At 38.8% G+C, this 26,247-nt stretch overlaps 1 protein-coding gene across 14 annotated transcripts in view; it reads left to right on the top strand.

Moving 5' to 3' along the window:
* Positions 1-26,247, top strand: part of LOC116463547 (C-Jun-amino-terminal kinase-interacting protein 4) — a 165,344-nt gene that overhangs the window by 116,627 nt on the left and 22,470 nt on the right. For 8 of the 14 annotated variants that reach the window (XM_058434710.1, XM_032146680.2, XM_058434712.1 and 5 more), the window contains 16 exons: positions 1,210-1,221; positions 3,035-3,092; positions 4,131-4,283; positions 5,093-5,144; positions 8,468-8,598; positions 10,577-10,633; positions 11,681-11,854; positions 13,583-13,712; positions 14,761-14,850; positions 15,073-15,240; positions 16,360-16,531; positions 19,605-19,823; positions 20,410-20,605; positions 23,052-23,177; positions 24,523-24,603; positions 25,311-25,378. In XM_058434710.1, the coding sequence (XP_058290693.1) occupies positions 1,210-1,221; positions 3,035-3,092; positions 4,131-4,283; positions 5,093-5,144; positions 8,468-8,598; positions 10,577-10,633; positions 11,681-11,854; positions 13,583-13,712; positions 14,761-14,850; positions 15,073-15,240; positions 16,360-16,531; positions 19,605-19,823; positions 20,410-20,605; positions 23,052-23,177; positions 24,523-24,603; positions 25,311-25,378 (1,887 nt within the window). The remainder of the gene's footprint in view (positions 1-1,209; positions 1,222-3,034; positions 3,093-4,130; positions 4,284-5,092; positions 5,145-8,467; positions 8,599-10,576; positions 10,634-11,680; positions 11,855-13,582; positions 13,713-14,760; positions 14,851-15,072; positions 15,241-16,359; positions 16,532-19,604; positions 19,824-20,409; positions 20,606-23,051; positions 23,178-24,522; positions 24,604-25,310; positions 25,379-26,247) is intronic. The other 6 variants (XM_032146686.2, XM_032146685.2, XM_032146681.2 and 3 more) reach the window with 1 other exon arrangement.

Here is a 26,247-nt window from a genome sequence, read left to right as displayed (position 1 = left end):
TATTTAGCACATAGCAACTGAGTGAATGGGATTGCTAAATAGTTCTGACAGTTTTGTTTCACCTCAAAATCGGTGATTCTTCTCCTTTTGGGATTAAAAATTCTTTACAGGTGAATTTGTAAGAGAGCAATGTACCTTTGGAAAAACACACATGTAGAACTAGATAAAATTGTGCATCTTCTCAAGGGATTACCATATAACTCTGAAGCTCAACTATGGACCTAGCTTTAGAATCAGTGTTAAAATCCAAATGAGACTTCTGTGATTTTAAAAACTGTCAGGCAGTTTTTTATTTTTTTTGCTTGTTTTTAATAAGTAAAGTTTTCAAATGTATTAGACCTAAGTTTGTGCTTCATTTAAGTCTTGAATAGAAATGAGGCCACTTTATGTTTTTCTTATAAAGAGTTACTGATCATTTCAAAATGAAATTTTAGATAATCCTATTGGTTATATATTCAATTTATACACCATATATTAAGATAACTCTTCATTGGGAATGTGTATATTTAATGTAAACTTTATTTATTTTTGCCATCTCGGAAAGGCTTTATTTCTACTTCATCCTGGTCTCATGCAGACTCAAAGGCACCATCATGTGTTTCCATTTGGTATCCTCGTGACTTTTTGTACTGTTTTCCCTTAAGAGTAAACTCTGTACATTGCCAGTTAATCTTTTAACAATAATTTTAAAATGTTGTTGCTGTTGTATCATTGATGCAAAAAGACCAACAATAAAAGTACAGTACAAGGAAATTCACAACATAGTATAGTGGGACAGACTGAGTCACATTTAGGTGATGGTGAGGACCCAGTAGCAGTATATTCATGCACCCGAAGACGTGCAAGCCAAGTAGGATAATATATGGATCATACAGTGAATTTTCTAAGCCCACTGAGGACTTTGTATCTTTTCAAAAATGTCCTGTATACCCTCCAGTTTACAGAATATCTGTCTTGTCTACTGGCTTCATGGCTAATGTAAATTTTAGAAACTGTATTATAGGATTTGTTTTTCCTGTAGCACACATTTCAATTTTTTTCTTTTAATAAATATTTACACTTCATTGTGTTTAGTTAATGGTTTCTCTACATCTTGTCAATTTCTTTGTTTCTTCTCTCTCATTTTAAAGTAAATGAGTTTAGTTCTTGCTTTCTGAAAACAATCTAATTGAGATTCTCATTCATTTTTCTCTTGGGCTGCTTACCTAGGGGAATATTCTGGTGTGTATGATTTTGAATATTTTAATATTACTGCTTTTTAAGCTAGGTGTTCTTGGCTGCTGTTCTCATCTAATGCTTTCTCATCATTTTTTTTCTGCTCAACTATTTTTTTGCCTTTCATATATTTTCAGCTTTCACGCTTATCTAAGTGCTTGAGAGTTTATAGCAAACATAGTTACTATATAAACTTTTTTCAACCAGTCTACATTCTTATTTCTTCTATCTCTATAACTTTATTAAAAAGTTAACATTCCCAGCCATTGTATCTACAAAGGAAGAAAAAGATAGCATTAGTGTTTAAAGCAAATATCTTGCCGAAGATCATTTTGGAGTTAGAATTTGGAAACTTTTTTGGGACTTTTATTTTGTTTTGTTTGGTTTCAGTTTGTGGATAATACATAGGTAGATGATTAAGTCATCTATTTCTGATATTTAATTCTTTCTGGTGTAAGTACCCTGATCTTTGAGAAAATTAGAATATAGACAAAATGTGAGTCCAGGTGCACAGAATATGTAGCATTCCTAGGTTGGCTGTATTTGTTTTAAGTAATTTTTAAATCATTTGGAAAATTACCTTTTTTAAAATAAAGGGACATGTTAACTCCTTTGTCTTATGTAGTTTTCTTTAGAAAGATTTCTTTCCTGTTTACTTGGGTTATGATTATTACTTCTTCCATTGTATGTGATTTTCCAACATTATTAGCTCACAATTCCTTGAAGATGAGTGACTGGTGGGTTTTTTTTTTGTTTGTTTGTTTTGTTTTCCTTTGATTTTTTGTTTTTTGAGTGATATTCCCTAGTGTGTTATTTCATATCATCAGTTTCTTAGGAAAAGCAAATTAATAGCTTTCTTCTCCCTAAAGACCACTCCATTGGATCTTACATTGGATGCTCTATGTGTTTATCTCACAGTAGTTATTAAAATGCCAAACACGATCAAAGACATTCACTCAAGTGATAACTGAACATTATTATTTTATAGGTGGCACTTTGAAGGAAAGTTTGTATTGTTGATTGAAGATTTTCAGTCTAATTATAGTTAATTTTATTGCGAGAAAGAATTGGTAAAGCATTTTTTAGGTATATCAGCATCCTTATGAATGAAGGAAATCATCTTTATTTCTGTCTTTTGCACATCATTATGCATTAAATCATAACATTGTGATTCCAGATGTTTTTCATATCATGTATAAAACTTTATAGATTAATAATCTGTTTTCATGCTGTTTCTTACGTAAAACATTTCTTGTTCTTTGTTTTTGCTTTACATGGAATGCATGGGCTTTAAGACCATAATTTCTTTGGTAAGGTTCCATCTGCCTTGGGGTTCTATCTTTCTTTAGCCTTGTTTTTGCCTGTTCTCCATTAATAAGGTCTAATTTTTAGGCAAAAGCCTACAAGGTCAGATGTGATTTAGAAACAATTTCGATCCATATTAAAGCTATTCTTTTTTACCCTGTATAATGTTGGAATATTAGAATATTTGGCAGAAAAGTCTTGATGCTTTTGAAATACTATCTATGAGAAATATAGACTAACAGATATTGAAAATTGGCCTCATTCCCTAGCAAGCCGATCCAGATTTAAAAAAGAAATTGGCCAACAAGATCTTTAGCCTTGTTCGTAATGAATAATTATTTATAATTTTATAATCTATTAAAGTAGTCCATCAAATGAAATTATAGACAAAATAAGATTAATAAAGGACAGATAAAATTTCTAAAATAAAACTTGTGACTATAGCTTATATTTTAAATGTATATAATTATTGATTCATTTATTTTCAAAGTCTTTATCTTTTTTCTTTTGATAGGAATGGGTCGGGAAGTTGAGAATCTTATATTAGAAAATACACAACTGTTGGAAACCAAGTAAGTATATGTGAAATTTTAACAGAAGATAAAGAATTTTCTTCTTGTCCAAGTCAATGACACTTCATCATTTTAACATAGTACTAATGGCATCCCCCTGTCCCATCTCGTTCCCCAACTCTGAGTATACACACACACACACACACACACACACACACACACACACACCCCCCAATGTTGGGACCTCCATTGCCCTGATAGATGTTTCCTTGCCCTGTTTTTTTGTAGAAACACAGATTGTCATCTCCTTTTCACTCTATAAGTATCCATGCCTTTTTCTTAATCTTCTGGATTTGTCCTGATTTCACACTTTTTTTTGCTCCCTCCCCTAAGATTTGTCTATTTTCTTATCTCTTCTCCTGGGGTTTCATTTCCACACAAATATTTTGATGTATACTCAGCCTTCCTCTTCAGAGCTGTCTTCCATAGCTGTGCATTCTTGGGTGCAATTTGTGGAGTCTTAAGCCCTCAGACACATTTAGTGGGACAGATCCCCAGTCATGGGGAATAGCTGACTGGATTCCTTTGTCAGTTTGCTGTGTCAGAGCAACTTTGGAACATCTGTGTATATCCAAGACAGAATGCAGTTATAATAAGGTCCTATGCCCACTATACCCAAAGGAACTGGATCTCAGGTTTTTTTCTTCAGTGTAAACTGTCTTAACTTTCCAGTTTAGACTGTTTTCTCATTATTTATTAAAGGTAACATCAAGGAATAATTTTACTTTATTGATTGGGTAATATATTCTCAGGAATTATTAAGAATAGTAACCTTTTGAATGCTATTTTTAAAATTTAATCTTCTCACTTTTTAGTAATTGATGGTCTGTCTCGTTTTATTCATTTGATAAATGAGTAAAACCTTAGACTGTTGCTTTGTGTTCTTTTTGCATTTGTCTACAAACAACATTGGGTAGAATATCTTGAAGTATTACATTATTCGTCTTTATGGTTGTACAGTTTAGTCTACAAAGGAATAGCTGAAAGATGGAAAGAATATTTATTTGTAATAATGCACTTGAAATATGTGTTTCTTAGAAATGCTTTGAACATAGTGAAGAATGATTTGATAGCAAAAGTGGATGAACTGACCTGTGAGAAAGATGTGCTGCAAGGGGAATTGGAGGCTGTGAAGCAAGCCAAACTGAAACTAGAGGAAAAGAACAGAGAATTGGAGGAAGAGCTTAGGAAGTAAGTTTTAACTGTGTTGTTCTAAACCAAACTCTTTGCCAGTTATGCCACAAAGGGTTACAGATGTAACCCTGAGACTGAGACCTTCTGTCCACTCAAGCCTGGAAGGCCAAGAGCTGCCTGGGAGAGGGCAAAGTGCCCCAGCCCATTGCCTCTGCTGTGAGCAGGCCCCTCCAGTTGCTAGCCTGTCATCTAAATATTGTCTTTTGTTTTTTGCTTTTTGAGACGGAGTCTCACTCCTGTTGCCCAGGCTGGAGTGAAGTGTTAAGGCCTTGGCTCACTGCAACCTCTGCCTCCCGAGTTCAAGCGATTCTCTTGCCTCAGCCTTCTGAGTAGCTGAGATTATAGGTGCCTGCCACCACACACAGCTAATTTTTGTACTGTTAGTAGAGACAGGGTTTCGCCATGTTGGCCAGGCTGGTCTTGAACTCCTGACCTCAGGTGATCCACTTCTGCCTCGGCCTCCCAAAGTGCTGGGATTACAGGCGTGAGCCACTGCACCCGGCCTAAATATTGTTATTTTTTATGTCTATAAGGATGCAAAAAGAGTTAGAGACTGTTCAAACATCTTTGTTTTGATAATAAGGAAATGTAAAACATTTTTTTATCCCACTTTCTTTAATACCTGTTTATTTCTGAAAACAATGCTATGATATGATGATACTCCACCAAATGAAGGTGGCTAAATACCGTTTGGGAAAAGAAAAATAATCCTTTAGTGGTAGTTAAAATTGTTGACCTACTCTTATTTTTTTGAAAAGATGAGCTCAATTCAAATAACAAGTTTTGTTTCGTTTTTTCCCCCCTAGAGCTCGGGCAGAAGCTGAAGATGCAAGGCAAAAAGCAAAAGATGACGATGATGTAGGTTTACAGTTTTGGACTTTTTTTCTTACCTTACCATGTTTTGGTATTTCAGGAAGATCTTTCTAAGTAAGCTTTGGATATAATACTATAAAGATTTTTAAAAGTCAGGAAACATGTTTATGGTCATGAATAGAATAGCTCATGCTTCTGCATGGTATCCAGATGCTGAGCTTTCTAGCTCCATGCAGTGTGCTCATTTTCCCTCTGTGCCTCTGTGCTCTTACCTGTATTTGTATGTTCAAGTTTGGGGACCAACCAGGACATTTTGGGGTTTTTGGTTGTTGTTGTTGTTGTTTTGTTTCAAATTTTGATTTAGAAATATGAAAGCTTAATAATAAAAATTATTTAACAGTATTAAACAAAAAGATAAAGTCTAGAACTTTAGTACTAGCCAATTAGTTCATATTGTTGTGAACATAAGTACAAAAGAATAAATATGAGGTTCTTGCTAATATCCTTAGCATACTCCTAGTCTATTTTTTTTTTTTTTAGACACAGTCTCAGTCTGTCACCGAGGCTAGAGCGTAGTGGTGTGATCTCAGCTCACTACAACTTCCACCTCCCAGGTTCAAGCCATTGTTGTGCCTCAGCCTCCCGAGGAGCTGTATTCTTAGTAAAGGCGGGATTTTGCCTTGTTGGCCAGGCTGGTCTCTAATTCCTGGCTTTAGGTAATCCACCCTGGTCAGCCTCCCAAAGTGCTGGGATTACAGGTGTGAGCTACCCAGCCCAGCCTCGGAATCATTCTTATAACAAATGTTTGCAGGTCAAAGGTCAGACCAAAGATATGTGGTTGTTTTGGACAGAATGATCACTTGGTGCCCCTTCAGTCTCTGTTTTTTAATATCTTATGTAATGATACACACAAAAACATGTAAGACATGCAGGTTGTGAATCATAATAAATTAACATTGTGAACCTACCACCCAATCTGATAATCAGAACATTACTAGACATTGAACTATTCTGTGTTCCTCCCCTGCAGAGAAAGCTGCTATCCTATATTTATCATTTGCTTAACTTAAAAAAAAAAAATTTATCATATCACATATGTATATATGGTTTAATTTTTCCTTTTTTGTATTTCACACTATATTTAGTCTTGGAGACCAGCTTCTTTTCCTCAGTGGCATGTTTTTGAGATTCATCCATGTAGTACAGTGCTGTAGTTATCATTCATATTCACTACTTTATGATATCCCATTGAATGAATAGTCACAATTTATGTATTTATTTTCCTGTTAAGGAATATTTAGTTTGTCTCAGCTTTTTACAATGCTGTTGTTACATACATTACAGTACAAGTCTCCAGGTGGGCAGGAGCAGTAGGCTTTCCAGAGTACATACCTGCTAGTGGGCTTGCTGTGTTATAAACTTAAGATCTTTATCATTTGTTGTTTAACTTTATTGAAAGGAGAGGCCCAGGTTCTATAACAGAACAACAAAGGAGGAGGACTACTAAGGGCTAAGCTTAGCGTCTTTCTTACTGTCCCAGACCTTTCAGCTTTGATCCAAAATGTGGATAATGAAAGCCTATAGGACGTTGACTTGAGCCATGTTCCCTTGAGGTCTTACCCCTATGCTTACTCTATATTCACATATTCTGTCTAAGAGTAATTCTGGCTAATACAATTGTCTCCATCTGTTTGCATTTATGTTGGTATTTTAGCGACTCTTATAGTTGAGTACCTTGGTAACTAGGCAGTAAGTTTACCCTTAATGCTGGTCTTGGGTGAGTATATGGTTTGGTAATTTGAGATAAATGGAACTAACTTATAACTATTTTCTGAGTGACGATTGTTACAGAACATGAATTAAAATAATGTTAGAGCAACATTTTTAGGTGAAACTTACAATAGCGTATTAAATCTATGTAGATTTAACAATTTTGGTTTTAGTTTAAAATCTGCACTGTTCTTTATTTTTATTTTAGTATTCTTACTATGTTTTAGAGACAGAGTCTCGCTCTGTCACTCCTCCAGGCTGGAGGAGTACAGTGACAATCATATCTCACCACAGCGTTGAACTCCTGGGCTCAAGTGATCCTCCTGCCTCAGCCTCCCAAGTAGCTGGAACTACAGGTGCATGCCACCCCACCTGGCTGTTAATTTAATTTTATTTTTTGTAGCGCCAGGGTCTCACTATGTTGCCTAGGCTGGTCTTGAACTCTTGGCCTCAAGCAATTCTAAGCATTTTTTTTTTTTTAACCTCAGCCTCCTGAGTAGCTGGGATCAAAGATGTGCGCCACCCCATACGTGGCTAATTCTTTATTTTCTGTAGAGATGGGATCTCACACCATGTTGCCAAGGCTGGTCTCAAATTTCTGGGCTCAAAGTGATACTCCCAAAGTGCTAGGATTATAGGCGTGGACCATCGTGCCTGGCCCTACTGTTTTTTGTTGTTGTTGTTTTGTTTTTTAAAGACAGGATTGCATTCTCTTGCCCAGGTTGGACTGCAGTGGTATGGTCATGGCTCACTGCAGCCTTGACCTCCCAGCTCAAGCAATCCTCCTACCTCAGCTTCCCAAGTAGCTGGGACTACAGGTGTGTGCCACCACTCCTGGCTACAGGATTTTACTATGTTGCCCAGGCTGGTCTCAAACTAAGCTCAAGCATTCTACCCGCCTCAGACTCCCAAAGTGCTGCGACTACAGGCGTGAGTCACTGCGTCCAGCCCCCTACTATTCTTTTTATTTTTTAGCTTTATTTTTTATATATTTTTAAGAACTATGAGAACAGACCCACACTACTCTTTATGATTTCTTTATAATATGTTCAAATATCTGTGTATATATTCAGAAATTAAATTGCTGCCTTTTATCTTTGTAGTCATGAGTGATTATTTAAATCTCTTTGTTGGCTGGGCACAGTGGCTTACACCTGTAGTCCCAACACTTTGGGAAGCTGAGGCAGGAGCACCACTAGAGTCCATTATTTCAAGACGAGCCTGGGCAACATAACAAGACCCTGTCTCCACAAAAAAATTTAAAAATTAGTCAGGCGTGTTGGCATGTACCTGTAGTCCAAGCTACTCAGGAGGCTGGGGTGGGCAGATTGCTTTAACCCAGAAGTTCGGGGCTGCAGTGAGCTATGATTTCACCACTGCACTTCAGGGTGGGCAACAGATCAAAACCCTGTCTCAAAAAATATATTTAAAAAAAAAAATCTCTTTGTTGATTTTGTTTTTATAAGGCCATTTTTCTTTAAATGATCTACTAGATTAAAAATTAAGGAATGCTTAAAAACTGAAAGATTTTGCATAACTGAGATGAACACCAAGACATTTATAAGCTTCCAGAATATGTCATTTTCTTGTCATTATAGAGTGATATTCCCACAGCCCAGAGGAAACGGTTTACTAGAGTAGAAATGGCCCGTGTTCTCATGGAGCGAAACCAGTATAAAGAGAGATTGATGGAGCTTCAAGAAGCTGTTCGATGGACAGAGATGATTCGGTTTGTATGACAAGCACTCCATTATTTTCCTATTATTATTTTGTAGGTTTGAATATTCCTTCATTTGGAACTAAAGTCCTGCCCTGTGAGATCCAAGCCCCTTTCTCTGTTTACTAGGAGAGACTTTCTAAAGTAACACTCAGAATTAGCAACAGAATGTGATCAAAGGAGGTGCTTTTTGGGCCAGTAAGGGATCTTGGAGGATGTTACCATGACCTCTAAAAGGCAATTATTATTGCTTAGGAATGATGGTCATTTTTCAAGTATAGAAATCAGTATTACTTTCCCGGTAATGTCAGGAAAAGATCACAATTTCATATGTAACACAGGAAAATAAATTATTTTGACTCAGTGTCTTTCTGTAAGATACTCTTGCTTGATTTCTTTCTCTCTTTTCTAACTGTTCATGCCAAGTACACCCGTCCATTGGTATCTTTCAGTCGGTTGACTCCTAAATCTCACCCAATGCTGCCATCTAATGGTCATAGTCTCAGTAATAGTGTTTCTTTAATTTAGAAAGAACTCGTGAAAAGTTTGTAAATGAGCTGCCGCCTAATTTACCCATATTTTTGAGTTTGGATTGTCATATCAGATTTACCAATAATAGTATGCATTGACATGTTGTTTTTAAGTTTATGAACACATTCTCTAATTGCCAACTTTTACTTCCTTAGGATTACATCATTTATTTCACAGTTTATGTACCCTTTACCAATGTTATATTAGAATCAAGTGTTTTAACATATCATTTTACAATTTGCTGTAATTGTAACTGCTTATAACTGCCCATAAGGAAGATCAGTATTGTAATTTATATTTATTAGACAAAGAAACTAACCCACTAAAAAGTGTATGTTCTTAACTGCAGTATTTAGTGGATATCGAATAAATAATAAATATTCAAAGAACTGAAAGTGGACTTTATTTATTTATTTGTTTATTCATTTATTGAGATGGAGTCTTGTGATGGAGTCTTGCTCTGTGCCCAGGCTGGAGTGCAGAGGTGTGATCTCGGCTCACTGCAGCCTCCACCCCCTAGGTTCAAGCAGTTCTTCTGCCTCGGCCTCCCTGGTAGCTGGGTTTCCAGGTGTGTGCTACCATGCCCAGCTAATTTTTGTATTTTTTAGTAGAGACAGGGTTTCGCCATGTTGGTCAGGCTGGTCTCGAACTTTTGACCTCAAGTGATCCTCCCACCTCGGCCTCCCAAAGTGCTGAGATTACAGGTGTGAGCCACTGTGCCCAGCCAGACTTCACTTTCCATTGCTGTTTTTAACTCTAGCAGCCAAGTGGTAGTCAACAAATTAAAGGAAATAGTAGCTTACTTTTAACTTCTTCACTGAAGTAAAGAATGTTTTTAATTTAGTTCATAACAAAAAAGTAGTGAAAAGAGAGCTCTGATTATGATGGCAGAATCCCTACCACCTTATAAATCAATTTGGATTATCTTATTTTCTGAAATGTTGTTGAATCACCTGTCAATCCAGTTTATCCTCTTCCCTGCTGTGGTCATCTTTCCAGTGATGGAAAAGTTTTAGTCTTGTGAAAAATGACCACTCAGAATGCCAAAGTTTCAAGCTATTTTGTGAGAGCTCCAAGTATAGATGATAGAGACTTTTATGTAAAGATGGGAATTTACAAGGCAATATTTTAATAAAAGGGAAAGTTAGAGGGTATCTTTTCAATAAAAAATTTTAAATATCATTCAGGCGTGTTGGCTATCTGTCTAGCACGTATTACAATCCTCTGTCGGTAGACTAAGCTCTTTGAGGGAGGGAGGTTATTTTATTTTTCTTAGTAGAATTAAAGTCAATCTTTAGCAGATTGACTGACACATGGTAGGTCAAAGTAACTACAGTATTTATTGAATTTAATTGTTGACTCTCCTCTGTGTATCCCATGAACTTCTTGGGTCTCTTGTTCTTCAGAAAGAAAGGCAGAATACTTCACTGATAAATATTTCTTCTCTTTTCGAATGTAGGGCATCACGAGAAAATCCAGCCATGCAGGAAAAAAAAAGGTCAAGCATTTGGCAGTTGTAAGTATTGAGAAACAAAGATGTTAGACAGCACGTGAGACAAGAAAATTACAGTCAAAATTTATTTCCAGTAATGATTTTATGTCCATTTTCTTTCCTTCATTTTTTTTTTTTAAACTAGGGGTAATGGTTAAGTAGCTAAACTGAATTTTTTTTTTTTTTTTAATATATAGTGTGCCAACTCGGTAAGGCTCTTCTCAAGGACAAAAAATATGATATCGTAAGCTGCATCATGTTGATTGTGCATTTGTTGCAATCCTCTGCCAAATTTAATTAATGGGGAATTATTTAGAGACTTGAAAATGACCTGGATCCCCGTTAAATAAGTTTCTGATTGGCTGGTTTTGTGATTGTAAGAAACTTTACAAAGTGAAGATGAGAAATTTAGTGCTTGTAGGGTTTGAGTAGTATTGTGTATGTATTGGGCTTGAGTTATGTTTGTGCTAGAAGGTACTATGTGTTTACTGTGATTAAAACTTACCCTTTTTTGGTGAATCTGCTATTTAATGGAACTGTCAATTAAAAAAGAAATAGACCTGAAAGTAGTTATTTAAATTGAGCTTAATCAGAAAATGTATAAAATGTGTGTTAACATGGTAATATGTGTTCTAGTACTTGATTATAATAAGCTGTTTTTAGAACTGGCATACTAAGCTTCCATTCACATCACACAGCCATAACCTTGCTGTTTAACAATCGCTCTTACCTTGCACCAAGTAGGAGCTAGCAAAAAAACCAAAAAAGTATGTATTTATTCAGTAGGAGAAGTTTCCTCTACCTAAGAGCTTCTTGCTTTCATTATACAAATTGCTAGTTAAAGAACAGGCACCCGCCATTCTAAGCAGTAGTTTCTCTTCACTGAATGTCTGAGTTTGGCTGTGAGTTACTGCTAAGGCTGCAGCGTGTGACTACAAAAACTGTTTTTGCCAATTTCTAACTCATTGCCTCGTAAAAGTACTCTGAAATTTTCAACATAAAAGTTTGTGGAAAATCAAGGATTGTTTCTCACAGTACATGTAGACACACAGACATACTTTCTTCTTTTAGTTTCAGCCGACTTTTCAGCTCCTCAAGTAACACGACTAAGAAGCCTGAACCACCTGTTAATCTGAAGTACAATGCACCCACGTCTCATGTTACTCCGTCCGTCAAGAAAAGAAGCAGCACCTTATCTCAGCTCCCTGGGGATAAGTCCAAAGCTTTTGATTTCCTTAGCGAGGAGTAAGTCTTCTCCAAATTAATCATTATGCTCTAAGTTAGTGCTTCAGAATATTCTTGGCCTCTTATCAGCTATAAGGATTCAGGTAAATCTATAAAACATCATTTCTGGGCCGGGCACGGTGGCTCACACCTGTAATCCCAGCACTTTGGGAGGCCGAGGCGGGCGGAGCGCAAGGTCAGGAGTTCGAGACCAGTCTGGCCAATACGGTGAAACCCCGTCTCTACGAAAAATACAAAAATTAGCCGGGCGTGGTGGTGTGTGGCTGTAATCCCAGCTACTTGGGAGGCCGAGGCAGGAGAATCACTTGAACCCAGGAGGCGGGGTTGCAGTGAGCCAAGATCGTGCCCACTGCTCTAGCCTGGGTGACAGAGTGAGACTCCATCTTAAAAAAAAAAAAAAATCATTTCTGTAACTTGGCTATCTTTAAGTAAATTACTTGTAGTCAACAGTTTTTATGAACATTGCTTTTCAGTTTTTATAAAAGAGAAGGATTTTTTTTTAATGCCTCATTTTTGCTGGTATGATAACATTGATAAATAACTATTAATAGAAATGTTAATGGCTTTTAGAGATAAATGAGCCTTTATCCTAAATGTTTGAACATTTCTGTTGGTGTCAGAGGACTTGGTTTTCCATCCTGACTTTACTACTCATTAGATACAAACACTTGGGCAAATTAACCTTTCAGAGCCCCCAGTTTCTCTGTCTGTAAAATTAATCTGATAACCTATCTCAAAGGTGGTTGGATCCAATTATACAGTTATCTGTAAAGTATCTGACATATAGGTGGATATGTTAACTGTGGTATATATACATAGCAACTCATCTTATGAAAATTTAAATGGCCAAAATAATGACAAATTATTTTCAAAATCATTTTAATAATATTTTACCTTATAACTCCAAAGTTTACCAAATCAGTTTGCATTTTTATTTTCTGAAACAAGTTAATGGGATCTAAAATCTAACCTATATCAATCTTCCTAAGCAGATATTGATTTGCTTAAGTTTTAAATCACTTCTAGCACATTTTCTGGCATTAGGATATTCTCAGTAAATATTTGTTGAATGAACAACAACAATAAAAAAGCCAAACATACTTTAGAATTTTCCCCTTTCATATGGCCAGCATCTGAAACCTGATATAAATTTGGTGGCTGATGATTCAATTTAATGTAACAAAGCTGCTTGCTAACCTGTTAAAGCTTAGGCACTGAATTCACTGCACAAACTTAAAAAGACCAGCTTTAGTATAACACTTTTTTTGTTTGTTTGTTTGTTTTTTGAGATGGAGTTTTGCTCTTGTCCCCCAGGCTGGAGTGCAGTGGCACCATCTTGGCTCAGTGCAACCTCTACCGGGTTCAAATGATTTTCCTGCCTCAGCTTCCCAAGTAGCTGGGATTATAGGTCCGCACTACCGTGCCTGGCTAATTTTTGTATTTTTAGCAGAGACGGGGTTTTACCCTGTTGGCCAGGCTGCTCTCAAACTCCTGACCTCAGGCTATCTGCTCTCCTCGGCCTCCCAAAGTGTTGGGATTACAGGCATGAGCCACCATCCCTGGCCTATTATAACACTTTTTAAGGAGCTGTTATAGTTGAAATAAACTAATTTGAAATCATGTAAATTTTTGTTGTTTTTGCTGTTTTAGTGACAGAGGAGAGATAAAACTGGGGATAAATGTAATTAAATGTATTCACGTAATTAGGAAAATCTTTTTTCCTTTTAGAACTGAAGCTAGTTTAGCCTCACGCAGAGAACAAAAGAGAGAGCAGTATCGTCAGGTAAAAGCACATGTTCAGAAGGAAGACGGTAGAGTGCAGGCTTTTGGCTGGAGTCTGCCTCAGAAGTACAAACAGGTAATATGCACATGTGGTAAGAGCATCCAGCAGGAAAGAAGAGGGCGAGTTGAGTGTGCCTGGGCATGAAGGATTCACCGTACGCATCCCAGCCCTGCTCATCTCAGCCGCATGGACTGGGCACACATTTAAGTGTGGAGGGTGGTGGTTTTCAGGCTGTTTTCTAGAGCTGTAGAACTCAAATGAAATGCTCTGAGTCTGTGAGGAGGGGAGGAGTCAATAAAGGGTGGCTAAGTGCATGGAGTTTGAGGTACCCACTCTGCTGTAACCAGAGCGATTCTGGTTTAATATTTGAAGATTTCATTTTTTAGAAAACCAGCATCATTGTTGAAAAAATCATTGGCATGGAACTTTTCAAACTGTTCATTTAAGATTAAGTTCAGGTCTTCAGGAGCTTTATCTGTCTACTCCATAATTCCTACCCCAAAAGACTCACATGTTCATGTACAAACACATACGCGTGTGCTTGTGTGCGCATATGTGTGAATTAGAGCCTCTTTTTGAGCTCCCATTGTATCCTGTTTATTGAATTGCCTTACTTGACTTTTCTGTTTTTCAAATAAGAATGGCAAAATCGGCTGATGCCTGTCATTGGCTCATGGTGCCTGTTATTGGCTCATGCCTATAATCCTAACACTTTGGGAGGCCAAGGTGGAGGATGGCTTGAGCTCAGGGAGTTTGAAACCAGCCTAGGCAACATAGCATGACCTCGTCTCTACAAAAAATTAAAAAAATTAGCTGGGTGTGTTGGCCTGTGCCTGTAGTCCCAGCTACCTTGGAGGCTGAGGTGGGAGGAGACCGCTTAAGCCCAACAGATTGAGGCTGCAGTGAGCCATGATCAAGCCACTGCACTCTAGCCTGGGCAGTAGAGCGACTCTGTCTCAAAAGAAAAAAAAAAACAAAAACAAACAAACAAAAAAACCTGAACTTGATTTCGAGGAGTAAATAACAGCAGTGCTTGCTCATGTCTCAGTGGATCTGTAAGAAGTTCACACAGTAAGAAGGCTTACTAATGTGCCTTTTTCGCTCCTCCTTCCACCATTATTAGGTAACCAATGGTCAAGGTGAAAATAAGATGAAAAATTTACCTGTGCCTGTCTATCTCAGACCTCTAGATGAAAAAGATACATCAATGAAGGTAAGTTCATTGTGAATTAAAAGGAGATGTTTTCTAAACTCTGGGTAGTTTTTTTTCTAAAACCAAGAAAGTGTAAGTATTACTTCTATGGTGAGGCTATTGTTCATTTTATAATTTTAGGTTATATTAAAGACCTGTATTTACAACCATTAGTTGTTTTAAGAAAACATGAAAATTCTGAACATTTCTGACTTAATACTGTTTTCTTTTTCGCCTGAGCAGCTGTGGTGTGCGGTTGGAGTCAATGTATCTGGTGGGAAGACCAGAGATGGTGGTTCTGTCGTTGGAGCAAGTGTATTTTACAAGGACGTTGCTGGTTTCGATCCAGAAGGCAGTAAACAGCGAAGTGCCTCTCAGAGTAGTTTAGATAAGTTAGATCAGGAACTTAAGGTAAGTGTGTGTACTAACATTTGACCTGGTTTATGAGACTATGAGTTTAACTCTTTCATCCAAAATTTGCCTCTGGGTCCAACTTCTAACTGGGATTACTGTGCCCTGGCTTACTGTCCCTCAGCACCCTTTTAAAATCAATTTTATTGAGGTATAATTTACATGCAATAAAGTGTGCACTTGAAATGGGTATAGGTCAGGGTTTTGACACATGTGTACACCTGTGTAATCACTACAGTGGTCAAGATAATGGAACGTTTTATCATTGTTCTGCTTTACCTGTTAGTTTTGTGTTGCTGTTTAGAGACAGAGTCTCGCTCTGTCACATAGGCTGGAGTGCAGTGGCATGATCATGGCTCACTGCAGTGTTAACCTGCTGGACTCAAGTGATCTGTCCACCTCAGCCACCCGAGTAGCTGGGACTACACACCCACACCACCACACCTGGCTAATTCTTCTATTTTTTGTAGAGACGTGGGGTTTCACTGTGTTGACCAGGCTAGTCTCAAACTCCTGGCCTCAAGCAGTCTTCCCACCTCAGCCTCCCAAAGTGCTGGGATTATAGACGTGAGCCACTGTGCCAGCCTAACTGCTAGTTTTTCATCTACTAATTAATATTGACAGGTGGTTGTATTAGTCTGTATTCATACTGCTGATAAACACATACCCGAGAGTGGGAAGGAAAAAGAGGTTTAATTGGGCTTACATAGGTAACCTCTGGGGAGGCCTCAGAATCATGACAGGAGATGAAAGGCACGTCTTACATGGTGGCAGCAAGAGAAAATGAGGAAGGAGCAAAAGTGAAAGCCCCTAATAAACCCATCAGATCTCGTGAGACTTATTCACTATCATGAGAATAGCATGGGAAAGACTGGCCCCTGTGATTAAATTACCTCCCCCTCGGTCCCTCTCACAACATGTGGGAATTCAGGGAGATATAATTCATGTTGAGATTTGGGCAGGGACGCAGCCAAACCACATCAGTGGTTGTATTTTTACCCTTCCAAATAATTTGGAAGTAAATTTGAAATAGTATTGCCTTTTACTGTAACAGCACCACCTTATGAATATTTGCACATACATATTGTTTTAAACATTTTTCCTCCTTTGTCTGTACAGGAACAGCAGAAGGAGTTAAAAAATCAAGAAGAATTATCCAGTCTAGTTTGGATCTGTACCAGCACTCATTCGGCTACAAAAGTTCTTATTATTGATGCTGTTCAACCTGGCAACATCCTAGACAGTTTCACTGTTTGCAACTCTCATGTTCTGTGCATTGCAAGTGTGCCAGGTAAGAGTGAGTCATGCGTTTCTCTGCCCTCCCCTCCCTCCATACCACCTACCTGCTGGGCACTGATGTAGCAGCTGAAGATGCAGTTCTGTACCTTGCTGTCATGAAGCTTATGTTCTAGTTAGGGAAGATTAAAAAACAAACTGGAAACCATTGAATAAAGAAGATATTTTCAGGTAGTGAAAAATACTGTGAAGAAAATAAAACAATGGGAATATGAGAAAATAACTGGGAGCCAGAGGACTGTTTGGATTAATTAATAAGGAAAGGTCTTCAAAGTTTTGGATTAAACGTTATGTGATGTTAAAACATTAGTTTAAAAATTAAGGAAGTGTATGTGATACATCCATATGTTGGAATATTATTCAGCCATAAAAAGAAATGAAGTTCTTTTTTGTATTTTATTGTGGAACACTTAATATGAGATCTACTTTTTTTTTTTTTTGAGACAGAGTCTTACTCTGTCACCCAGGCTGGAGTGCAGTGGCATGATCTTGGCTCACTGCAACCTCCACCTTCTGGGTTCAAGTGATTCTCTTGCCTCAGCCTCCTGAGTAGCTGGAATTACAGGCACCTGCCACCACTCCCGGCTAATTGTTTGCATTTTTACTAGAGATGGGGTTTCACCATGTTGGTCAGGCTAGTCTTTTTTTTTTTTTTTTTTTTTTGAAAATGGGTTTTACTCTTTCACTCACACTGGAGTGCAGTGGCACCATCTTGGCTTACTGCAACCTCTACCTCCTGGGTTCAAGCGATTCTTTTGCCTTAGCCTCCCAAGTAGCTGGGACTACAGGCACGAGTCACTACACCCGGCTAATTTTTGTATTTTTGGTAGAAACAGGGTGTCACCATATTGGCCAGGCTGGTCTTGAACTCCTAGACCTCGTGATCTGCCCGCCTTGGTCTCCCAAAGTGCCGAGATTATAGGCGTGACCCACCACGCCCGGCAGTCAGGTTAGTCTTGAACTCCTGACCTCAAGTGATCCACCCGCTTCGGCCTCCCAAAGTGCTGGGATTACAGGCATGAGCCACTAAACCCAGCCTGAGATCTACCCTCTTAACAAATTTTTTGTTTTTGTTTTTTGAGACAGGGCCTCACTCTGTTGCCCAGGCTGGATTGCAGTGGTGCAGTCACAACTCATTGCAGCCATGACCTCCCGGGCTCAAGTGATCCTCCCAGCTCAGCCTCCCGAGTAGCTGGGACCACAGGCGCACACTACCACACCTGGCTAAGTTGTTTGTACTTTTTGTAGGCAGGGTTTCACCATGTTGCCCAGGCTGGTCTGGAACTCCTGGGCTCAAGTGATCTGCCTGCCTTGGCCTCCCAAAGTACTGGGATGCCCAGCCCTCTTCACAAATTTTTAAGAGTACAATGCATTATCATCTAGGTAGAAGTTCTGACACATGTTATAACACAGATGAACCTTGGAAACACTATGCCAAAGGAAATAAGTCGGACACAAAAGGACAAATATTATATGATTCCACTTATGTGAGATATCTAGAATAGGCAAATTCATAAAAACGTAAGAGTTTCTATGTGAGGTGACGGAAAAGCTTTAGAAATAGGCCGGGCATGGAGGTTCACAGTCATAATCCCAGCACTTTCAAAGGCCAAGGTGGGACGATCAGTTGAGCCCAGAAGTTCGACACCAGTCTGGGCAATGTAGTGAGACCTCTTTTCCACAAAAAATCAAAAAATGAGGCGGGAGGAGAACTTGAGCCTGGGAGGTCGAGACTGCAGTGAGCTATGATGCACCACTACACACCCACCTGGGCAACGGGAGTAAGACCCTGTGTTTAAAAAAATAAATAAATAAATAAATAAATAAAGGCCTGGCATGGTGGCTTATGCCTGTAATCCTGATACTTTGGGAGGCTGAGGTGGGTGGATCACCCGAGGTCAGGAGTTCGAGACCAGCCTGGCCAACATGGTAAAACCCCGTCCCTACTAAAAATATAAAAATTAGCCAGGTGCAGTGGCAGGCTCTTGTAATCACAGCTACTTGGGAGGCTGAGGCAGGAGAATTGCTTGAACCTGGGAGGCGGAGGTTGCAGTGAGCCAAGACTGTACCGTTGCACACCAGCCTGGGCAACAAGAGTGAAACTCTGTTGCCAAAAAAAAAAAAATAATGGTGATGGCTACACAATGTTATAAATATTAATGCCAGTATTGTAAATATTAATGCCACTGAATTGTACACTCTTAAATGGTTAAAGTGGCAAATTTTGTTTATATATATATTATTTTTACTGCAATAAGTTTTTAGTGTGATATAAATAAAACAATTTTCTAAATTAAAAAATGATATTTTTATATTATAAATGCTTAGTTTTTAATGTTTTACTAATATCTAAGTCACCCTATATACTTGGGGTATTTAATTTTTAACAGTAATGGATAGAAGCTTGTACTTCAAGTAGTAGCAGTAGTCTTGATGATTTAAAAGAATTTTTTTTTGGCTGACGTCAGATATAATTTGATTGTTTTTAACCTGTGGCTGCTGAGGAGCTCACTAAGAACAGAAGCTGGCTAGGCCTGGTGGCTCACGCTTGTAATCCTAGGACTTGTCTGAGGTTGGTGGATCCCTTGAGGCCAGGAGTTCAAGACCAGCCTAACCAACATACCAAAACCCTGTCTCTACCAAAACTACAAAAATTAGCCAGGTGTGGTGGCTCACACCGGTAGTCCCAGCTACTCAGGAGGCTGAGGCAGGAGAATCACTTAGGCCCAGGAGGCGGAGGTTGCAGTGAGCTGAAATCATGCCACTGTACTCCAGCCTGGGCGACAGAGTAAGACTCTGTCTCAAAAAAAAAAAATAAATAAATAAAGAGTTTATTTTCTGACATTTTTATGTTTATTTGCACTTGTGTTAATAGAAGTATTTTCTTACTTTTTTAAGTTACCTTCCCATATTGTGAAGATTTGTTTATGTAAATTTAATGCTACCTGTATTCAACTAGCTGTACATCTCACCTGCATAACTCTCATTTCAAACCTGTAATTGTTTTAGTGAAAAAAATGTTATTTATAGAAGTTTACTTTGCTGTTACAAGAAGATTTATTTTTCAGGTGCACGAGAAACAGACTACCCTGCAGGAGAAGATCTTTCAGAATCTGGTCAGGTAGACAAAGCATCTTTATGTGGAAGCATGACAAGCAACAGCTCAGCAGAGACAGACAGCCTGTTAGGAGGCATCACAGTGGTTGGTTGTTCTGCAGAAGGTGTGACAGGAGCTGCCACTTCCCCTAGTACCAATGGTGCTTCTCCAGTGATGGATAAACCACCAGGTATATCCATTCTCTTTACCTGCCATCTGTATAGAGTCTAAGGCTACCCTCAGATACCTCATTATGGACTTAATTTAGATCTTAAGTAACAAGGTTGAAAGAACTTGAAAGAAGATGCTGTAGGCTAGGTGCGGTGGCTCACACCTGTAATCCCAGCGCTTTGGGAGGCCAAGGCGGGTGGATCACAAGGTCAGGAGATCAAGACTATCCTGGCTAACACAGTGAAACCCCATCTCTACTAAAAAATACAAAAAATTAGCCGGGTGTGGTGGCGGGTGCCTGTAGTCCCAACTACCCGGGAGGCTGAGGCAGGAGAATGGCATGAACCTGGGAGGTGGAGCTTGCAGTGAGCCGAGATCGCGCCACTGCACTCCAGCCTGGGCAACAGAGCAAGACTCCGTCTCAAAAAAAAAAAAAAAAAAAAAGATGCTGTAATGACTGTTAAATGGAATCAAGAATTCTTAATTTCTTGATACAGTGTGAAGGAGTGGGTAGATGGAATGGAATTCTATAACAGGGGTTTGTGTGGGGAAATAATTGGAGGAGAAAAGCCCAGACTCAGAATAGTGTTTTATTTACTTTGTAGAAATGGAAGCAGAAAATAGTGAGGTTGATGAAAATGTTCCAACAGCAGAAGAAGCAACTGAAGCTACAGAAGGGAATGCGGGGTCAGCTGAAGACACAGTGGACATCTCCCAAACTGGCGTCTACACAGAGCATGTCTTTACAGATCCTTTGGGAGTTCAGATCCCAGAAGACCTCTCCCCAGTGTATCAGTCGAGGTATAATAATGGGTCATCAACTTAGGAAACTGGGTGAAGTGCACAAATAAAAGGAACCAAAATAATCTCAAACAGTCAAAAGATTTCCACTAATTAGTGTCACTATGGTGGATTAAAAGATACCCATTCTTGTGATAACTTCATGTATTCCCTCTCCATCATTCTCGCTGGATATTCCCCCCCATTTCTTCTGTACACCTTCCAATTTTTTAAAAAAATCTTATCTATAAAAGTATAATCATGCATCAGTCAACAATGGGGATATGTTCTGAGAAATGTGTCATTAGGTGATTTCATCATTGTGTGAACATCATAGAGTGCATTTACACAAATCTAGATGGTATGGCTTATCACACACCTAGGCCATATGGTGTAGCCCATTGCTCCTAGGCTAGAAACCTGTACAGCATGTTACTGTACTGAATACTGTAGATAATTGGAACATAACTAAGTATTTGTGTATGTAAACATGCACAAGGTACTGTAAAAATATAGTAGTATAGTCTTGTGGAACCACCACCATATATGCTGTCCATCATTTTCCAAAATGGTTTTACCAGGTGTATGACTATATATTAGTCAAAATCTTTCTGTTCATTTTCTCCTCTGGTCTGGTTTTTTTTTTCTTTTTTTTTGTACTTACTGTCTTCCATTCTATTAGTAATTCTTTGTCATTTTAATCCCATCCCTACTCTAATTTTCACTCCAGTTATCAGCAAAATTGGCCATTGTTTAAATCTGCCATTGTACAAGTTTCCCACATGGGTGTGGATGACCTTTTTGAATTTAGTTTTCATGCAAATATTTTATTAAAAAACAATTCAGATGGTTCCAGTGGCTCATGCCTATAATCCCAGCACTTTGGGAGGCTGAGCAGGAGGATTGCTTGAGTCCAGGAGTTCAAGACCAACCTGAACAACATAGTGAGACCCTCATCTTTACAAAAAACTTAATGATTAGCTGGGCATGGTAGCATGCACCTGTGGTCCCAGCTACTCAGGAGGCTGAGGTGGGAGGATTGCTTGAGCCCTGGGAGCTGGAGGCTACAGTGAGCCATGATCTCACCACTGCACTGCCGCCTGGGAAACAGAGCAAGACTCTGTCTCAGAAAACAAACAAACCAAAGAAAACTATTTGTTTTAGGCTCTTCCTTTAAAGGGTTGGTTAATCTAGGCCCATTTAGTGAATTATTTCATTTTCTTTCCTGCCTTTTCTAGATCTGCTCTAGAAGAAAGTCTCTTTAAACTAGATCCTTTTTAAAGTTTCATATTCTTAGTGTATAAAGTAAGAAAGATTAATTAATAACCCATTTATGCCTAGTGGTCCATTATTGGAATGCTAAGCTTGTGGGAGTTATTCATATCCTACTGCTCAAGGTCATCGCTAAGGTCTGATTTTTTACAAAAAAAATTTGCAACCTCTGGCATAAATGGGTTAACATTTAATTCTTTTTTGTGTGTGTGGGGATGGAATCTCACCCTGTCACCCAGGCTGGGGTGCAGCAGTGCAATCTCAGCTCACTGCAACCTCCGCCTTCTGGGTTCAAGCGATTCTTCTGCCTCAGCCTCCCAAGTAGCTGGGATTGCAGGCATGTGCCGCCACACCCAGCTAATTGGTGTATTTTTAGTAGAGATGGGGTTTCACCATGGTGGCTAGGCTGGTCTTGAACTCGTGGCCTCAAGAAATCCACCCACCTCACCCTCCCAAAGTGCTGGGATTATAGGCGTGAGCCAGCGCACCTGGCCTGAATTATTAAGAATAGGTCATGTTTGAATTTGATATCCTGGTTATGTATCTTTTACTAAATATGCCCTGACAATTCAAAGGAAAGGTTTCGTGATAGAATATTAAACATATTTCAGTTTATTAATTTATTTTAGGTAATTCTTTATATTTCTCCCTCCTTTTTGTATGTGTGTATCCCTCCCTTCTCTCTCACCTGAGAAGAAACTATGACAAAACCCAAAATAAGAGAGAGCCGTAGTAATTGTCTGAATATTAACTGCTGTATTTCATTACCATGTCTTACTATCTTTTCTGCTCCTTGGGCTTCCTAGTTTATTAATGTTATTTCTGGTACAATCATTGAAATATGTGATGTAAGCTTTTGACTTTGGCTTTTCTGGAATTTTTGTGGTTTCTTTCTTTTTTTTTTTTTTTTTTAACTAAAAGTTTAAGCCAGGTGTGATATAGTGTGTGCCTCTAGTCCCTGTTATTCAGGAGGCTGAGGTGGAAAGATCACTTGAGCCTGAGAGGTCAAGGCTGCAGTGAGCCCTGATTGTGCCACTGTACTCCAGCCTGGGTGACAGAGTGATACCCTATCTCTAAAAAATAAATAAATAATAAACAAATGAACAAACTTAAATATAGAAATATTCAGTCCCTGAAAACTATAACTATAGTTAAGTATACTCAGATTTCTTTCCTTTTGCCCTTCCTTTTCCAGCAATGACTCAGATGCATATAAAGATCAAATATCAGTACTGCCAAATGAACAAGACCTGGTGAGAGAAGAAGCCCAGAAAATGAGTAGTCTTTTACCAACTATGTGGCTTGGAGCTCAAAATGGCTGGTAGGTGTCAACACTTTTAACATTAGAATATGTTTATTGTTTTACTTTTGCTTTTGAAATCAGAAGATAAGTAAAATATGGTAAACAAATACCAAAAGTGTGGATTAATGCAAAGAATTTTATGTAGACAAACAATTTGATGTTATGTTGCAACTACCACATAAACTGGACTTGCCCTGTTTCTGAATAGTAAGCCATATGTTTCTTTGTCACAGAATGTTCCCTTTCTATAATATTCTTGGAAGAAGAGGTACGTAAATTTTAAAATCGAGGTGCTCCAGAAATAGAAGATCCTGAACAGCACAAAGACAGAGAATATTTAATTTATGTAGGCTAGAATGTGGGCAGGAAAACAGGGATTCAACCAACATTTTGGCTGCAGGAAGGCCCAATCCCAACTTTTAGTGAATTTTTTACTAAGATAGGTAAAACAAATCACAATCTGAAAAGTCAGATGATGATAACTAATATTATATGGTTCACTTTCCAGTTGTGTGGAGAGTTGTACAAAATTGTGCATTTACAAAGGTTAAGCAAGATTACTGTTGAGCATCTCTAATCCAAAATTTGAAACTCTTTGACCACTGTTATGACGCTGGCAGATAATGCTCATTGGAGCATTTTGGATTTTTGAATTAGGAATACTCAACTGTTATGTATAATGTAAACATTCTACAATCTGAAAAAGTCAGAAATCCAAACACCTCTGGTCCCAAGCTTTCAAATAAGGGTTACTCAACCTGTAGTACGTCTCTTTCATATGAGTCCAATACTATAAAGTGAAGAGTTGGCAAACTTAGTGTAACTGTCTTCCAGTAGAGCATTATGGACACTGAAGTTTGAATTTCATATAACTCTCCCCTGTCACAAAATACCCCTGATTTCCCCCACATACACATCTTTAAAAATGTAAAAACTATTCTTAGCTTGCAGGCTGGAATTAAAACAGGTGGCAGACTGGATCTGGCCTGTAGGCCATAGTTTGCCACTCCCTATGGGGGCCACTCTGTCATCCAAAAGTTATAGGTCAGTGTAGTAGAGAGGTTAGGCAATTCAAAAACAGAGTTTTGCCCAAGGACTAAGTGTGTGAGACTGACTGTGCATTGCACTAGTTTGTGCTTTTCGGTCTTCATGTTTCTCTTTGCTCAGCAGCCTATTTGTTTACCTTAGGCCTACCCTCACTCTCATTTTTCTTTTCTGACCATTGCACAAAAGCAGCAGCACCTTTTCCTAAAATTTATATGTTACTCTTCTTTCCTTCTGAATGAACTTTGCGATCATTGTTAGATATATGCAATGTCTTGATGTTCTCTATGCCTTACCAGTGTTGCCTTTGTTCTTGCAGTTTGTATGTCCATTCATCTGTAGCCCAGTGGAGGAAATGTCTCCATTCCATTAAGCTTAAAGATTCGATTCTCAGTATTGTGTAAGTTTTATTTTGGAAATTCTTCTTGTTAAAACTATGCATTTTGGTGTAAACTAGATTTTAAGACTTTGAAAGCTAATACATGTTTCATGACTAAATTAGTATCCAATTTGTTTGTTTTTTTAACCCTTTTTATGGAACTAGAGAAGTTAAGTGAGAATGAAACTGTGTAATAGAAAACGAAGTAGAAAGGAAAACTTGCTTGATTGAGTCCCCACCATACTGCAATTTCTTTAGCACTGCAGGAAATAACCAATACCTATTAATTTATGTTTACTTTAGAATATTCTTTATGGCTTGTGAATATGTTGACTGGGGCATTGATTTACTAGTTCTTTTCTATGTGTTCACTATCAAAAATCGGACAGTTTATCTCTGAGCCCACAGGGCTGACTCTGTTGGTTCCACTCAAGGTGCGTGTCTCTGGTCTTTGGAGTTTGTGTTGATTGTCTGTGATGAGAGGAGAAGCTTGGGCCAGAAAGTGAAACAACTGAGATACCACTCATACTGTTTATTTAGTTCAGCTGACATTTTTTCCTAGCAGGACATGCACAGTGAAGAAAGCGGTGTGTTCATTTATATTCTGGTGTCAGCTCCTTAACTCATCACAGATTGGCCCTTTGTGAGGCCCTGAACTAGTTCAGTAGCATGTGGTCCCTTCTGTATTCCTGACTGGAGAGTTCTGAACACCCCTTTCCTGTTTGCAGACACGTGAAGGGAATCGTGTTAGTAGCCCTGGCTGATGGCACCCTTGCAATCTTTCACAGAGGAGTGGGTGAGTGGTGATGTGTATATAACATGGACACTAATTTGTTGCTTTGCAAAGCATTTTTAAGTAGATTGGTTTATGTTTTAAAGAAATGATACTCAGTAGGATAAAGAATAAATAGTAACAATACACAACATCAGTAAATATATTAGTGTGTGCATGGAGGTATACATTAACAGATACCTTAGGGAAAATATGTTTACCACAATGGGCATTTTATGGTACTTTTATTTTATTTTATTTTATTTTTTGAGATGGAGTCTTGCTGCGTCACCCAGGCTGGAGTGCAGTGGCGCGATCTCAGCTCACTGCAAGCTCCGCCTCCCAGGTTCACACCATTCTCCTGCCTCAGCCTCCCGAGTAGCTGTACTACCGGCGCCTGCCACCACGCCCAGCTAATTTGTTTGCATTTTCTTTTTTTTTTTTTTTGAGACAGAGTCTCGCTCTGTTGCCCAGGCTGGAGTGCAGTGGCGCCGTCTCGGCTCACTGCAAGCTCCACCTCCCAGGTTCACGCCATTCTCCTGCCTCAGCCTCTCCGAGTAGCTGGGACTACAGGCGCCCACCACCCCGCCCGGCTAATTTTTTGTATTTTTAGTAGAGACGGGGTTTCTCTGTGGTCTCGATCTCCTGACCTCGTGATCCGCCCGCCTCGGCCTCCCAAAGTGCTGAGATTACAAGCGTGAGCCACCGCGCCCGGCCTAATTTGTTTGTGTTTTCAGTAGAGACAGGGTTTCATTGTGTTAGCCAGGATGGTCTCAATCTCCTGACCCCGTGATCTGCCCGCCTTGGCTTCCCAAAGTGCTGGGATTACAGGCGTGAGCCACCGTGCCTGGCCGGTACTTTTAAATAATGTGATAGGGAGGCATTTGTTTTTC

Source organism: Hylobates moloch, unplaced genomic scaffold (assembly GCF_009828535.3).
Source record: "Hylobates moloch isolate HMO894 unplaced genomic scaffold, HMol_V3 SCAFFOLD_41, whole genome shotgun sequence".
Classification (NCBI taxonomy): Eukaryota; Metazoa; Chordata; class Mammalia; order Primates; family Hylobatidae; genus Hylobates; species Hylobates moloch.
Note: the sequence above shows the minus strand (reverse complement) of the source record. Positions and strands in the feature narration are given on the sequence as shown.